Here is an 18,004-nt window from a genome sequence, read left to right on the forward strand (position 1 = left end):
TCCAATCTCTAACATTCTATGATTCTGTGGTTAAGAGGGTCTCCAGTGTGTACTCATTGCCTGAGATGGTCTCCTGAGACACCTGTGCCAGGTTGCCAGGCCAGCCTCTTAGGGTGGGTGCACCTGCCACAATACTCGAAACGAAACAGAAGTTGTGATGCAGGCGGTACTCTTGAAGCGTAACGTTGTCATGCGGGCTTTGGGCTGCAGACAATACATTTTCTGGAGTGAGGATGATGGTGGGCCCACTTGTGAAAGGCAGACTGCACACCATCACATAGAATGAATGTAGAAGATCACTATGGTCTTTCCACACACCCTGTAGCGGTAAAAGCCTGAGTCACATGATGCAAGGAACAGCTATAGAGTATGTTTAAAGGAATAGTGGATGGAGACTCCCAAGATGGGGAAACTGGAAACATGACTATAGCAACAGAAGGAATATTCCTTCTTTGCCTGCACATCTGCAATTACGGAACAGGTACAGTGCCTTGACAATAGGTGAGGACAAAGCATATGGATATGGAGAAGGCTGAGGTACTCAGTGACTGTTTTGCCTCAGTCTTCACTGGCAACTGCTCAAGCCACACTGCCCAAGTTGCAGAAGGCAAAGACAGGAACTGGAAGAATGAAGAACCACCCACCGTAGGAGAAAGTCAGGTTTGAGACCATCTAAGGAACCTGAAGGTGCACATGTCCATGGGACCTGATGAGATACATCTGCAGGTCCTGAGGGAACTGGTGGATGAAGTTGCCAAACCACTATCCATCATATTTGAAAGGTCATGGCAGGCTGGTAAAGTTCCCACTGACTGGAAACATAACCTGGGAAACTACAGGCCAGTCAGTCTCATCTCTGAGCCCACCAAGATCACGGAGCAGATCCTCCTGGAAACTATGCTAAGGCACATGGAAATAGAAGTGGATTGAGTGCACCCTCAGCAAGATTGCCAACAATACCAAGCTGTGTGGCGTGGTCAACATGCAGGAGGGAAGGGATGCCAACCAGAGGGGCTTTGACATGCTTGATGAGTGGGTCCATGCAAACCTCATCAATTCAACAAGGCTAAGTGCAAGGTCCTGCACGTGGGTCAGGGAAATCCCAAATACAAATGCAGGCTGAGTGGAGAATGGATTGAGAGCGGTCCTAAGGAGAAGAACTTGGGGGTGTTGGTTGATGTATGAGCTGACAGTGTGCACTTGCAACCCAGAAAGCCAACTGTGTCCTGGGCTGCATGAAAAGAAGTGTGGCCAGCAGCTCAAGGGAGGTGATTCTCCCCCTCTGCTCTGCTCTCATGAGACCCCACCTGGAGTACTGTGTCCACCTCTGGAGTCCTCAGCACAGGAAAGACATGGACCTGTTGGAGCTGGTCCAGAGGAGGGCCACAAAAATGGTCAGAGGGCTGGAGCACCTTCCGTACAAGGACAGGTTGAGAAAGTTCAGGTTATTTAGTCTAGAGGAGAGTGACTACAGAGCACTAGAAGAAGCAAAGGGCCTGGGCTGCCGTGGGGTGTTTTCTTAAGTCTTTTCAGTGAGAGTCAAAGGCTTAGGTAGGTTTGGGCATGTAATGCAGGTGAATGCTTGGTTGTCTGGCTGGTACTGCAGACAGATCTTTAGCTTTTAGCACCCTCTCTGAAGAACAGTAACTACTGGTGAGAGATGTGGCTCAGCTGACAAAGTAGAATAAGAGCATTTTTGGCAATAGGTTTCCTACCCTAATGAGCTGGCTTTAAACTAGATACACCACACGAGGATTGCCTTAACAGGGAGTGAAGTCAGGGCACATGGAGCAATGAGGCAGAATAGTACGGGAGGGTCTCACACTTGTGAAAGCAGCATGACTGAGGGGTCCCTCTTCAGTAAATATGCAGAAATGCATGTAGCATGTGATACAAGCATGAGGAATTAGATGTGTGTGTGCAGTTGCACAGCAATGGCCTCATGTAGTTTAGAGAGACATGGTGGGATAGCCAACACAAACAGAGTGCTGCAGTAGAAGGATACTGGGCCTTTAGGAATGACAAACTGAGAAGGTGAGAAGGAGGGGTTTCACGCTATGCAAAGGAGAGCCTCAGATATACTGAGCTTTGCTTTGGAATGAATGATGGGCCAGTCAAGGCCTTATGAGTAAGGATTAGTGGGTAAACCCACACAGGTGGTGTGGTGGGCATCTGCCACAGACCACCTGATCAAGAAGAGAAAGTAAATGAAGCCTTCTTTAAACATCTTGAAGAAGTCTCACCATTGCAGGCCCTCATGCACATGTGCAACTTCAACAACTACAGTATTTGCTGCTGGTTTAAAAGGGCTGGGCACAAGCAACGCAGGAGGCATCTGCAGTGTTGAGAAAAAAAATTGGATACAGGTCATGACCTAGACAATAGGGGAAATGTTCTGCTGGACTTGTTGATCACTAACAAGGAAAAACTGGTGAGAGATATAAAGCAGTCTTGGCCCAACAACTGAGTTGAAAATGTTATGAGAAGAGAGAAGCAGCAGGATCACAGCCCTGAATTTAAGGAGAACTCATTTTGTTTGAGGAATCTGCTTGACTGGATCTCTGCTCTTAGAGAGCAAAGGAGCCCAGGACAACCTTCTCAAACACAGTAATGATCAGTTTTGATATGCGGGAAGCTGAGCAGGTGTGGCAGAAGGCTGAAGAAAACATGGGCCTGTTGATGAATGATGTGCATGTAGTGACAAAGGGTATGGAAAAGAAAGAGCTTTTTAATTACTTCCCTGCTTCTGTTTATTGATAAATTCACCTTCAGGTGACTCCCAGATTGCTCTGCCTAGAGGCAAAATCTGTGGGAGTGAAGCATTATGCACAGCAGAGGAAAATAATTAGGAAGGACTTAAGCAAATTAGGCATACATAAGTATGTGGGACCTGATGAAATGCATCCACAGGTGCTGAGGGAGCTGTCTGGCATCATTTTGAGACTCCTGTCTATTATCTTTGAATAGTCATACTGATTAGAGGAGGTTTCTGGTGACTGGAGAAAGGCAAAAGCAATCCCATCTTAAAGAACAGGATTCGTCTTAAAGAGGAGGATTCAGATAACAACAGGCAAGTTAGCCTAACCTCAATCCCTGGAAAGATTATAGAACAAATGCTCCTGGAAGCTGTGTGCAAGGGCATAGGAACAGGAAGGTGACTGGAACAATCAGCATGGATTTACCGAGGGTGAATCATGCCCAACCAACTGGTAGCCTTCTATCATGAAATAGCCAGTTCTGTGGGTAAGTTGAGAGCAGTGGGTGCAATTGACTTTTGCAAGGCTTTTGACACGACCTCCCTGAGTAATGCTGTTATCAAAATGAGGTATATAGACTGGAAAAGTAGACAGTAAGGTGGGCTCAAAATTGTCTGGACCACTATGGTTAAAGTATTTGTGGTAAATTGCACAAAGCCTTGTTGGCAATTGGTAACTAGTGGCATTCATCATTATTTGATACTGGAATAAAAACTGTCTAGTGTTTTTGCTAGTGACCCGGACAATGGGTTACATTCTTAGGAAATTCACAGGTGATATAAAACTGGGGTGAATGGTTGATATGCTGAAGGCTAGGATTTCTGTTCAGAGGGACTTTGACAGACTGGAGAAACAGGTCAACAGAAATCTCACAGAGTTCATCAGACAGAAAGGCAAGTCCCACAGCTTTGTAAGAATAATCCCATGCACCACTAGAGCCTGGTGGCCAACTGGTTGGAAAGTAGCTTTGCAAAAAACAACTTCGGAGTCCTGGTGTTCAACAAGTAGAACATGACCCAGCCATGTGTCCTTGCAGCAAAGAAGCATTTTGGGCTGTATTAGGAGAAGTGTAGCTAGCAAGTCTGGAGATGATTATTTTTCTCCTCGGGCCTTGTGAAACTGCATCTGATGGACTGTGCCTAAGTTTTGCATTCTCCACTAAAAGAAGGACATTGCCATACTGGGGCAAGTCCAGCAAAGGGCCATGAAGATGGCCAGGGGCCTGGAGAATCTGATGCACAAAGAGAGACTGAGGTAGTTGGGCATGTTCAGCCTGAAGTCCAAGAAAGAATTTTACTGCGGTTTGCAACTGCCTCATGGGAAGATACAAGGAAGATAGAGCAAGGCTCTTCTCAGAGGTGAAAATTGTGGCCGGGCAAGAGGCATTGATCACAAGTTGGAATGCAGGAGAGTTCTGATTAGATATCAGGGGTGAAAAAAACCCACTATGAAGGTGGTTAACTATTGGAACAAATTGTCTGGAAAGCTTGTGGAATCCCCATCCTTGGAGACATTCAGATCTTGACAGGACAGTTCCCTGAACTATCTGATTTAGCTGGTCTTGATCTCAGTGAGGATTAGACTAGATGGACTCGAAGTAATTTCCAACATAAATTATCTTGTGATTCTACTACTAAATAAGGTATCTTTGCCCAATTTTATGTATACTTTACAAATGTAATAGTTTAAGTTGAATTTGAATTGAGCTACCTGTGCCTGCACACACAGTCTTTAAGACTGCAAGCATTTCAACCATACCTAAAAGTTTTCCATAATCTTCATTAGGGTGTCACATTTATCAATCAGCTTTGTAGCTGGGGGGGAAAAAAAAGAGTGTTTGCTTATGTGCAATGCTTTTCCAAAGCCAGAATTTGTATAAATATTTCAAAACTTTTCAAATATCATTTTTTCCTCATGTCTAAATTTCTACTAGGAAATGGCTTCATATCTATCCTGAATTTTAACAAGGGAAAAACAAAATCAAGAACAAGTGTTATAGTGGTGTAGTAAAAAGTTTATTACAACAGTCTGTCATTTGGAATCCTTGCCTTGAAATGGTAAAGTAGAGAAGTACAGTTTGAGGAAGAAGTGAGGAGTCAGTCACTCTTTAAAGTTTAGAACTTCTCTCCAAGTCATCTGATATTTAAGGAAGATGTTGGATTTGTAGAATGTGTTCAGAGAGGCAAGAAAAGTGATCAATGGAATAGAGCAACTGCCCAATAAAAAAGCAACGACCCGTTAAATTTGTAGAAAAAAAAATTATGAGGGAAAGAAAGAACGCTTAGAAAGAAAATCATGAAAGCAGGGGCTAAGCCCAAAGCAGAACTGTTGTTTACTGAAGCCTGTTCACAAGAAGCAAGAAGGCACTTGAACCTAGTGGGATTTTGGACTAAAACACATAAAAAACATTCAAGAAACTACATTACATTTCCTAATTTGTTAACACAGAATATGAAGTAGCTAGTGAATCTATTTAGAAGGTTTGGTAAGGGATTAGACAAATTCAGAAACAAAAAGGCTGTAAGTGGATACTAAGGGATCCTCTAACTTCTTTAATACACCTGCAGGCTTGGGGTTTTCAAAGGGAACAGACTGCTGGAAGTGGCTAAGCTAATACGCTCTCCCTCAATAGCCTCTCTTTTTCTGCTCTCAGACAGTTCTAGGCTAAATGCACCGTTGCATTGACCACACAGGGTGTTTCTTAGGTTCTCACAGGACGTTCTCATGTTTTCATCTTTTACAAAATTTACACCTACTACACAGCTTCTTTTCCATCCCCATTCATGCCTCAGTGATGTGTTATCCCTGCCACACCTAACTGAATACATAAATATTTCTTTTTTTTCTCAGTGGGGATTAGTGGATGATTAGCATGATTGCTAAAGTGTACTGATTTTGAAGCAGAAAATCCTGTCAGTTGAGATGCTTGGATTGATTAATTCAACCTAGAATCAATTTTTGTTCAACTTAATACACTGAATCAAAGGAGCAGTACTTCTGATTAAGAGTAAACTCACACACAGACAAACTATAAATCAAATTCTTCCTTTTTGGGGGTTTCACTGTTATTAAAGTTTACTGTACCATGAAATAAGACTGTACTTTTTTTCAGACCTTTCTGGCAACCCTTATTATGAAGTAGAAGCTTACACATGAAAGGTTTTACTCCAGGAAGAGGCCTTAGGAGAAGTTACATGCTGTGACTCAAAAAATAAAGTGAATCATCAAGATTACGGTCGGGAAATGTTTAGGAAATCATTCAGTCCTTCGTGCTGCTACTGTACAATCACACTTAATATAGAATTTGTAATTTTTTTTTTGCTTTGATTTCAAAGTTGCCCAATAAGAGTCTAGCATTTTTTACATGAAAGTGTTGCTCATCTTAGCAAAAAGATTAACTCATGCATAGTTTAAAATTCCTATTATTAATTTATTACTCCAAGCTACAATTCATTTATACAATTTGTGAGTCATCTTTTTCTCATATCTCTAACATCCTAACTTGTACTGGGATAGCATTCTTTCTAAACAAGTCCATCTAATGAGCTGTAGAAATGCTGTTCAGCACTCCACCACCCACCGAAGATGCTTTGAGTGTTCATATAGCAAAAGAGTACAGAACTGATTGAAGGCAGTTGTTGGTGGACTCAATATTTTAGGGAAATAGAGGTTAATACATTCACATGATCTCATCTCTTTTGCAAACTCTGCATACTGGAACTTCTGTAGGCTGTCACGTTCATGAGATATCAATGTTAACTCTTCATCCAGGAAGAGTGCTGGGGCCACTGATAGTCAGAGCTGTCGGGAGTGCAGAGGTTATGCAGCTGGCTCCCCAGGACCTGCCACATACCCGACTCTTGCAAAAGCAGATCCTGGAAGGAATGAGTGACAGGGAACATCATTAAGTGTCCTGCACAGAAGTTCCTCCTTACATTTATAGCTGATCCATACACTAGCATTATTTTTTCTCTGATATTTGTGAAATGTTAAATATATTTTTAGTAACTCTACTAATTCTTCTGTGTTTTTGAGAATCTTGGTATATTTAGATATTTTTCTAATGATGAGCTTCCTGAGAATGTCCCTGGCTTGCTCATCATCAGAACAGAAAGACTCAAAAAGACAAAAAATATGTCATTAATAGGTATTCCTCCCAAACAAAGAATTGATTGGCTCTGTGTACTGTGCCTGGTTGAGATGCAGTTAATTTTCTTCATAGCAGCCCATACAGTGCTGTGGTTTAGATTTTTTACCAAAGCAGTGTTGCTAGCACTGGGATATTTTAGCTATTGCTGAACAGTGCTTTCACAGCACCAAGGCTCTTTCTGTTTCTCACTCTGCCCCGCCAGCAAGTAGGCTGGGGGTGGACAAGAGGGTGGGAGGGGACACAGCCAGGGTAGCTGACCCCAACTTACCGAAGGGATATCCCACACCATATGACATCATGCTCAGCAATAAAACCTGAGGAGGTGTTTTTCTAAAGTAGCTGTTGCTCGGAGACTGGCTGGGCATTGGTCTGCTGGTGGGAGGTGGAGAGTGACTGCCTTTTCACATGTACAGATTCTCCTCATATATGCTTTCAGAATATTTTCTTAACAAAAAGTAGATTATCCTGATATTTATTATACTTGCTAAAAAACTCTATTGTTCATAAACTTAATGGAGGACACACTTTAATAAAAAATACAGTTCTTAGAAGACAGTTGTAGGAATCGAGTATCAGGTTATACATTTGCTAATGACATCTAGATATGTTAAAAAAACTTTTTTAGTGTTGGCTGTACTTTTATTTTTTAAGAACACAGATAAATTTCTATAAATTAATTATGCAAAAATGCTTCAGTTATTTATATATTTTAGTTCAGTCATTCAGTTGTAGGCAATTGCAGTGACATTGCTGCTTACTGAAGTATTCATTAGAAGAACAATATGACAGTGTCATGAAGCTTTAAGTTTCCATATTTTTAATTGTCGTACTTTTGTTTTAAGTTGCCATAGCTGTTTTAAGTTGTAATACAAACCTTAATATACATGTTCCCTGCAAAGGGAAATCTGCACTTCTACATTTATGTAAATAAAAGTACTGGTAAAAAAGAACACAGTAATGCAATGGTCGTGTAATTGCACAGACAATTCAAAGTGTGCGTTATGATGTAATACATGAGAGTGTATTCTGTAATACACTGGCAACTGTACCATCCATTTGTTTACATTGTTCCCAGTAGCACAGAAATATTTTAATTTTTAAACCTAATATTTATTATCTGTTAAAAAGTGTACATAAAAGGATAAGAGCAAACAAAACTCTACAATTTCTTACATGAGATTTTGTTACAATGTTCTTACACAAATAAGTATTTAGTGAGCTTTTGCACTCAAAGACTGAAATGTGTATAAGTTTGGTAAACTAAAAAGAGATGAAACAAGATATGATTATTAAAAACATTTACTGAAATACATATACCTTTTAATTACAGACGGTTTTTACAAAAGATAGGAAATAAATGGAGAAGGAAGAAGACAATTCACATGACGCCACTGAAAACCATTCATTATACACCAGCACACCAGCACATACTAGGCAGCGTAAAAAAACTTGCAACAAAGTGTAGAAGGAAAAACATGGAATGCAAAAGCACTGTGATGGAAATAGGAAACAAGAAGCTAAGAAACGGAAAATGACAGGAGCAGCATATTTCACAAAGTTCATTAAAAAGTCTCTTACAAGGGTTTGATGTTAAGGGAGGCTGTGATGAAGAAAGATAAAGTAAACTTATGATTAAGAGAGCACATGGCAAATTTCTCACTGTTGTGATAGGTTCTGAATTTATTAGGTGTAACAACTTTATTAAGTTACTTTCTCTTTTATAATTCCAATTGTCTTCATGTGTTCCTATCATCATCAGTGTAGTGCTTCATGCCAGTGGTAAGTGAAATTTTTCTGCAATAGAACAAGAAAAAAAAATTGCTGCCATTTATGAGGCTAAAAATACAGAAAAAAATAACCCATTGATTAACAGCTCACTCGTAACGTCAATCCAATCCTCCAACTCAAACAGATGACTTAAAAATTTGACATTTTTCTAATAGAAACAACACTATTTCAAAGGGGATAACAAGACATTGAGTTACTGTTAACAAAAGCAGACACAAAACAGTGATGTCTTGAGAAGTACTGTAATAACCCATTACAAATCCCCCAGGTGAAGAAATATCTCTATGACAGCCTTTAGCTTGAGTCTATTCATTTCTAAAACTACTATAATGGCAGTCACAGAATGGAGTAGAATCATCTGTTCTCTCAATATTGAACAGCTATTTTAAAGACCTGTTAAAACCATTCTAGCTGTATTTCATAAAGGATTTAAATCCCCAACTGTTGACTAATTTTTCACCTGTTGCTTCTTGTATTTGGCATCTCTACGTTTTTCTTATTGTTCATATATATTACCGAATTATGTTACCATATTTAAGTGTTTCTTGCTGATAAAATGAGCCCATTCACATACAATAAGAAATTAATAAGATCACCTCACCTCAAACAATAAAACCCCCCCACAGGTTTATTACTCAGGTAAACAAATGAATCGTATCCAGAAAGCAGCTTAATTCCCTTTTGCAACTGAGAAACCTCAATTTTTGTTGTATTCATATAATCTCTGTGGAGAAGAAGCATCTGAGGTGTAGCAGCTCCAGATTTCTACCCCACAGTTTTTTCCAGTATGTACCATAAAAATAGGATCTCTCACACCCCCATTCTTCAGTATGTATGACCCTTTTGTCAATGACATGCACAGATGTCATTATAACTATACCTTTATGTAGAAAATTCATTGCCATATGCTTGTTTAGAAGAAGGGCATCATGGACTCAACTTAAATAATGCTAACTGGAAGGGTAAGCATGCAAGGTTACTGCATAGACAACTAACTACTTGTAGAAGGATATCTGCGCTTATTTAGGGTACTGTCACTGCTGAGAAAGAAAAGGATCAAGGTAAAACACTGATGGATCTCACAAAAGACCACTCAAGCTGTTTATTAGCACCTTCACTGTGAAGAACTGTCTACTGAGTATTGCATGCTATATAAAATCTGTAGTAGTGTAGATTATTACAGTTCTGTATTTTTAAAAAATCCTATTTTACCACAGTACCAACGCTCATAAAGCCGCAGAACGTAACTACTTGTGCATATTGACTGTTTGGCCATGGATACCTTAAAATTACTTTTTCAAGATGTCACTTATGTTGCACCACACTTTATATCTTTAAGAGCTTTTAGCTTGTTTTCAAGCCCGGAGAAGTTGTGGATGCCCCATCCCTGGAGGGGTTCAAGGCCAGGCTGGATGAGGCTTTGAGCAACCTGGGCTAGTGGGAGGTGTCCCTGCCCATGAGTTGGAACTCAGTGATCTGTAAGGTTGCTTCCAAACCAAACCATTCTATGACTCTATGATTCTATGATTCTATGCTTACTGATCTATTCCTGTGAACTATTAATGTTTTAAAAATGCCACTGGACTAGAAGCTGAAGCCAGCTGTTACATACTGACCTACTAGGAGCATTGTTTTTTCCCTGATTCTATCTGCTTTTGGTCTTGTTACACTGAACTTTTTTTAAAAAGTAGCATGTACAGTCACTTCTTTATAGAGGGAGAGGAGCATGTCTCTCGAACTTAGCTTTAATTATCTGCTGAAGTTTTGCCATTTTTCAAGTCCTGTAGTTACATTTCATTAAGTGAAATCATATTTGACTGATCTATGACATGATGCAATTTCTTGCTCTCATTTTTTCATTATGCATAAGGGAAATTATAAACAGCATAGTTTTTGCACATAAATAATAAGAACAGATCATATAGGAAAGGATAATAAATTACCGTTTGGTAATAAGAAACAAGGTCTGTACTGCTGTACACATCACCTTCTCAGTTACGTGTTGACCTCCTCCCAAAAGAAGCCACAAACACTGACCGCTTTTGCAGTCCTGGTAAAATTAAAATAGATAACTGCAATTATTTCATAGGGTTTTTTCTTTTTCCTTTCTACTTTTGGGGCTATATTATTCTGCAGTTGTAGCATTAGGTCCTGTTCTAATGTGTCATACCACAAAATTATGAGATAGTCTGACACATTCCAAGGTAGCAAGCACAGTCAGAATAAAAACTTATTCTGTGGCTTCTTAGTGTAAATAATAGAGAATCTGAAGTTGTTTGCTGTGGTACAGTAATCAAACTTCTGTTGTAATAGCTATAAGTCTTTCTGTACTTCAATACAACAATCACATGTATTTTTTAGAACATATGGTCACAATAAAAAGCTTTCCTGTTGTACTGTCTGAGGCAACAGCAGCATTTTTTTCCTGTCTTTCATCCAAAAGTGATGATTTTTCCTCTTTATTACCCTTGCTCTGTTTTGTTCAACTATGCTACTATTAGCAGCATTTTTAAAGTAATTTTTACATTTTATATAATTTTTGCAACAAGTACAATTTTTATATTTGAAATTCTAGAGGACCCAAGCAAAAGTAGTCATTCATTATGAAAGGTGTTGAACGAAAAAAAAAAAAAAATAACAAGCACTCTGTCTCAAAAACCAAATGAATAAAATGGCTTGTATGTTATTATTATCACATCCAGTGCAAATAAGGGGAAATTAGCAACCCATTCGTATGTAAGAATCTTAATGACAGTGAAAATATTGTCTGGGTTTTAAATGAATTGATTAAATTCTGACATTTGTTTCTTTCAGTCTGTTTAAATTTTTCACAGCTGTAATTTTAACAGGAACCATATAACTTTTTCCCCAGAAGTAATATTTGTTCAGTAAGAGTGAATGAATGCATATCAAATCCTGTTGGCCCTGACAATAACCGTTAATGTGAGGTTCTGATTAATAGCTTCAGATGTACCTGCCATTCAGAATATAAAGAGCCATGTAGTGAAACTGCCATGAATCACTGTGTGGCTGGACTATGTCAGAACGGATCACAATGCAGCGATCTCCCTAGAGAGTTTAAGTGTCGCAGTCTGACCAGTGAAAATCACTTTTGTCATGAAGCATTTGGGTTTGTCAGAAAGAAATGTCTGAAGAATGTAATGTGGCATCTCCGAAAAAAAAAAAATATTTTAAATACTCTGCTGCTAAATTTCTGTTTTCTAAATTAATGAAGTATCTTTTGAGTGTCTGTAGCAGAAAAATAAATCAACACTTGCTCATTTCTTTTTATAGGAAATAGTATATTCTTAAGTACTGCTGCTGAATCTGTTTTGATGAGAAACTTACACAAAAATAGACCTTTAATATTAAAATTGGGCCCTGAAACCACCACCCTTTGTTCTTCAACTTAGTATAGTAATTTCAGATATATTTGTCTATGCTGCAATATCTTGATAATTAATTCAAAATACAGAAATAAAAGCACACACAGTTTAAGATCTTTATTCCCAATCTAGAGTTATTATTAATATTTATTTTTAGTTTGTCAAACAAAAAAATCATGTTGGGTTTTCTATATTCAGTATCTCCACTTGGATGACAGTCACATAACCACATATAACATATATCTGGGTATAATTTACCGTCATTGATTAATGTTTCCATTTTACTTCTTTATCATAATTTAAAAAATTGTTTTATGTAGTACTTCAGTAAGCAGATGTTATCAGCTATTTACAAAGGCAAAAATGAGAGAGATGCTTAAATTTTTAATATCAATCAACAATGAGGCAATCTTCAGCTGTGTGAGAACCTTGCACAGCTGGTTTTTGGGATGGAATAGAAACATAGCTTGAAGACACCCTTCTGCATCTACTGATTTAGAAACCAAAGTGACTGCATGTGTAGGGCACTTTTAATATGCATTTTCTTATATTTATGCCTCAAAGGCTTGTTATACAAGTCAGGATTTCTAAAGCACAATATGTTTCAGCAATTTATCCTGATAGTCAGAAGTTGCTGTCTTATCTCATCTAACCAGCTGTTCGAAAATGAAAAAATCTTCCAGATCAGTAGCTCCTCGGTTGTGCCATAAGGACATGGTTTACATTTCTTTTGATTTGAAGACTACGTTAAACTAGGCCCAAGTAGGACTGAGCTTTTAAAATTTTGTAATAAGTTATTACTCTGGATCTGCACTTAATAAACGCTATAAAAAGAGGTTTATGTTTTAGTTTTAAAGCTATTGCTGTACACTGTGGGAGCACAGGTGTATTTGAACATCTTTGACCAAAGATTCTTCCTTTTTCTCCTTATTGTGTAAATGTTGGTGAACTAAAGGTCAGATATGGGGCAACTTGATGGCACACTAGAATGTGTTTTGACAATACCTGTGCTACTGAAGCAGGACATTCCTTTATGAATCTTTTTTAAAATGAAATGTGAAGTTCAGATCTCCAGACAAACTTCGTATCCAAGTTTGTAAGACATTGGAATTAATTATATTTAGCTCACTGAACCAAATCTCTTTAAGTCTTTAGTGGCTTTTCATGCTGTAATTGTTAAATCGTAATAAATTGGTCCTGTCTCTTTTGATCTTTGCTGGAACATTATTTTTGCAAGAATCTGAAATTCTTTAGAAACTTTTCAACTGCTTGGTTAATACGAGAACAGAAAACTATGCTTATACTTTAACTCACTGATTTTTCATGACAAAAGTTACAACAAAAATGTCTAAAGTTTGAAACCTGTAATTTATATTCAGGACTTGGATCCGAGCTACACAAACAATGACTTTTTTTAAATTGCTTTATGTCAATTAAATTAAAAAAAAATTATTGGGTTTGAAAATGGCTATTTTTTCAGTGAAACAATATTTACTTGCAACTGCTTATTGAGTATGTTCTAAAATAAAGGTGCTGTCATCAATGAACTATGTGATTTTCTTGATGGATTATGCCTTCAGAAACTGTTATACCACGGCCAATATACCCTAAGTATAAAATGTAAATTCCTATTTCATCTTTTAACTAATTTCTTAAATTTTATGCATACGTAGCCCTCAACAGGAAACAGGGAGGCTCAGTGATTCACAACATTAAGCTTCTTATAACTGTAAGTTAACTGGTTAAAAAAAATCCATACCAATAACCTGCCAGACCCATCAGAACTTGTAATATCTGCTTTATAAAATAATATATTGGGACAATTTTCTTTTTTGGATTGGTGGAAATGAGGTGTTTTCTTAGTATGGTATACAGAACACCACATTAAAAATGAGAAGGCTTTTATCAACAGTGTGCTTACTGATATTTCAATAAAATTAGGAATATCTGCATAAAACCACTTGAAGAAATTTACATTCTATGAAGTTCTCTTGAAGAGTTGTTGTTGTATGTTGAATGGTTTGTATTATTAATGTAAGTATGGCTTTATCATACAGTTCTTTTGTTCTTTTCAGAATTGATTTGTATATGACACTGAAACTTTCAAAGAAAATAGAATATTTTACTCTATCCTAAATAAAATTTTGAAATCTAAGAACAAAGAAGTAGTTAGCAAAACGGGTCTCTCACTTGTATGTTTTCTCATGTCTTCTGTTCTATTTTTCATTAGGTTTTACTGGTCAGTTTTGTGAAGTAGATGTTGCTGCCTGCCTGTCACAACCGTGTGGAGCCTCCAGCATCTGTAAAGACATATTGGGTGGCTATCTTTGTTTCTGTGCACCTGGTTTTATAGGTGGGTTCAAACGAGTGTTGTTCAATATCCATTTAAGTCAGCCCTAAACCACAGAAGAGAAGGTTATTCAAACGTAGCAGTAGATATAAGTTAGCAGTGTGCCTCTGATTCGGGCAGAATCAACTTTTGTTTCCTGCCACACAAAAGTACTTGGCTGGGTAAGAGTATTCAGCTGTAAAAAATACTGACTACAAGGTATTATTTCCGCTCCAATAACTCTTACTTTATACTGTTTTAGACAGGATGTCTGTCTTACAGTGATGTGATAGCACCTCCCAACCATCTGCAAGTTGGCCATGATTTGCCTGCTTTGTGCTTCCTGTAACAATAACAACAAGGCTATACTAATAAGGGCCTCAACTGCCAAATATACATCCAAGATACTGGGCAGGTTTAACTACACCCTGCAGGTCATTGTCATTCATACAGAGTCTGACTAGATTAAAATTAGTCTGAGTATGTCAGCATACTGTCATGGTAATTCCAGATTCCATTGTAAAAACAAAAAACAACAACAAAACAAAAACAAACAAACAAAACCAAAAGAAAAACACCTTTCTAGATACAGATTCAAATATTGTTGAACACCTGTGTGATGAAATAATCAAGGGCAGTAGGAATTCCCTGAGTAGCACGCAGGTCAGCTGTGCAGCCCAGATCCATGCTGTCTAACTGCAGGGACTTTGATGGGGCTCCTGAAGCGGGAACAGAATGACTCTAGAGTCTCTCTCAATAGTCAGGCACAGGCAATACACAGGCAAACAGAGGAATTCAGATCTTGAGTAGACTTCATACCTCTTAAATTGTTGGTCTACGTCCTAATGTAGGAATTCACTTAAATTAAATAATCTGTAATTTAATAGCTGTATTGTTTGTGTCTATAATATAATGAAATGCTATATCTTGTTTCTATGTTTGTTATTACTATTGTCAAAATATGAAATAAATTTTTTGGATGTTGTTTGTGATCATTCTTGGCAAGGTTTTATTTTATTGAAATAATTGTTTAAATTCTTGTACTCATATATATATATAGTAGTAGGTTAGTATTTTTAGTTTATACTTTTTCTGTGGACAAATAAAGCCCTCAAAACCCCTCTGAAACAATAAAGAATTTTTTACTTACCATGCAGGGATAAGTAATAATAGATTTGAGGCCATTATCATCTGTTTGGATAATTCATATACAAAATGCAAATAAATACTTATATAAAAATATTAGATACATCATTCTCAGTTAGAAATTAGCATATATAATTTTTTCCTCCACATATTTAAAGATATATGGCAATATCTAACTTTTTGATTATTAGTTTCCAAAAAAAATTATTAAAATATTTGACCATAACGGAAACCTTTCCTAATCTTTCCCGTAGAGAGCTACATAGGAAATCCAGAAATTAATAAATGAAGGAAAAATAATACTACAGAAAAAGACTGTGGTATTTTAATATTTGGTCTTAGAAACCATACTTACACTTTTGTGATGTTTCAGGAAAACTCAAGACTTTACTGCCCTGAAAATATGAAAAGATGCAATTTTTTTAATTACATCTATAAATGAATCTATAAAGTTCCCAGCAGATCTTTGTTGAACAATATGTATTATATAAACATTTAACTTTTGCCTTTAATCAACAAGAAACAAATTCACCAAAGACATTTTACAGCTCATTGGTAAATGCTCCCTGTTCCTAACCTCAGTTATTTCATTTTGGTGTTGCTGCTTGTGACTGACCCGTGGCATGTTCCTAATGAAGTGAATCATTCTCTTGTTTCCAGGTAATAACTGTCAGACTGAGGTGGATGAGTGTCTTAGTGACCCTTGTCACAATGGAGCTACTTGTGTTGATCATCTGAATGCCTTCAGTTGCATCTGTCAGGATGGGTTTCAAGGTATTCAAAAATCCATAGAACTATAACTTTGTAAATCTACTTTGAGACTTACACCAATTTTTTTAACATATGGGATGAGATGCATGAGATGCTTATATACTTATTTTAGTGTCATCTCAAGTTATAAACATGTAAATCCAGTATAAGTGCATTTTGACTGAAGTTATCTGCTTTGTTTTCTTGATAGCATGTAGCTAGGTGTTTTCTGCTGGCTCGTGGCTTAGCTGTTGTTGAAAACAAATCAGTGGTGTTCAGTGAAATTTTGCAGATGGCATATACTGTTTTCTGTAAGCTTTTTAAACTGTTGGCAGATTTAACATAATAGAATCAGAGAAAAAAACCTGTGTGGGAAAGGTTTTCTTCTTGGCATATTTGTACAATTTATATGAAAAATACAATCACTTTGATAAGTGGATGCATTAATATCTGTAGGTATTCTTTGCTTTCAGCTTAGATTAGGAATTTAAAGTGCATCCATTACCTTTTTATTGCATCATTTTTTAAACATCATGGATTTTTAATCATTGAACTACAGAGCAATCTATAATTCAAATGTCACAGGACAAAATACTACATTTCTACTGCTAGTTATATTCAGAACAACTATCACTTGCATTTTTATTTATTAAAATTCTTTGAACTTCCCAAACCTCACAACTGATGTCATTGTTAATTTATTCTTCAAGTGATAAAAAATTAAGTTCATTTGGAAATATTAACAATAGAGTATTTTCATATTTTAAGTAGCTATGTGGTTATGTTAGCTATAGTCTAGACTGGAGTAAATGGTGTTCTTGTCTATATAAGCTTTCTTCTTCCATTTTCTGGGAGTACATCTGTTGCCTTATCATGAACACAATGAATATTTCCTCATGTTATTGCAATGCAGTCTTTGGTTTCCGTTCTTTTATATTCATATAATAAGAAAATTGTCTTAGGAAACTATTCAATGACGGTACTTTTAATCTTTTGGGAAAATTAGTGAATAGCTTAAACATTAAAAATATCAACATGCTGTCATAGGTGCCCAAATTTGAACATAAAAAAGGTGTCAAATACATTCCAGTATGTGAGCTATTTGCAGTTAAGATAAATGTTGGTATTTAACTATATGTCGTATGCAGCAACTTCTCTCCCCTTTGCCTGATTGTATATTTATAGGCACAACTTGTGAAGCGAATATAAATGAATGTCACTCTTCCCCATGTCTTCATAATGCGTCATGTGTAGACATTATTGGTAGCTACAAATGCATCTGTCTGGCTGGCTTTACTGGTGAGTATTCATAGTAAACCTTGTTTTCCACAGGAGGTAGTTCACAAACCATCCATTAAGACATCATTGACTAATTTGCTTGTGTTTCCTTCTCATTTCTCTTTATCTGCCCTGGCCTAATGTTTCATTTGCATTCCAACAAACTGGAACACAGACTCCATCTGTAAACTAAATAGCACAAGATAAATTAGTCTACATTTAGAAAGGCCTTCAAAGCTTCTACACACAGGGAAGATTAGTTACCATTTAGCAACTCAGAAATAAGTTGTTATGTATCTGTGATGATAAGAATTAAATGGATGCTGACATTAGTATGTATGGCTCTTTATTTGTCCGATTTATGCTAGTTTCTCCTCACAAGTTCCTTGAGATTCTTGTGGTGCAAATGAACTAGAAATTG

The 18,004-nt window shown here is 37.2% G+C and overlaps 1 protein-coding gene across 1 annotated transcript in view; it reads left to right on the plus strand.

The window, feature by feature from the left end:
• Positions 1-14,310: 14,310 nt before the first annotated feature.
• LOC104466692 (fibropellin-1-like) overlaps positions 14,311-18,004 on the plus strand; it is a gene marked incomplete at its 5' end in the record, with an annotated part of 38,749 nt that continues 35,055 nt past the window's right edge. Inside the window, 3 exons of the mRNA XM_010080212.1 lie at positions 14,311-14,433; positions 16,216-16,329; positions 17,491-17,604. Of these exons, the coding sequence (XP_010078514.1) occupies positions 14,311-14,433; positions 16,216-16,329; positions 17,491-17,604 (351 nt within the window). The remainder of the gene's footprint in view (positions 14,434-16,215; positions 16,330-17,490; positions 17,605-18,004) is intronic.

This window comes from Pterocles gutturalis, unplaced genomic scaffold, assembly GCF_000699245.1.
Source record: "Pterocles gutturalis isolate BGI_N339 unplaced genomic scaffold, ASM69924v1 scaffold5659, whole genome shotgun sequence".
Taxonomy (NCBI): domain Eukaryota; kingdom Metazoa; phylum Chordata; class Aves; order Pterocliformes; family Pteroclidae; genus Pterocles; species Pterocles gutturalis.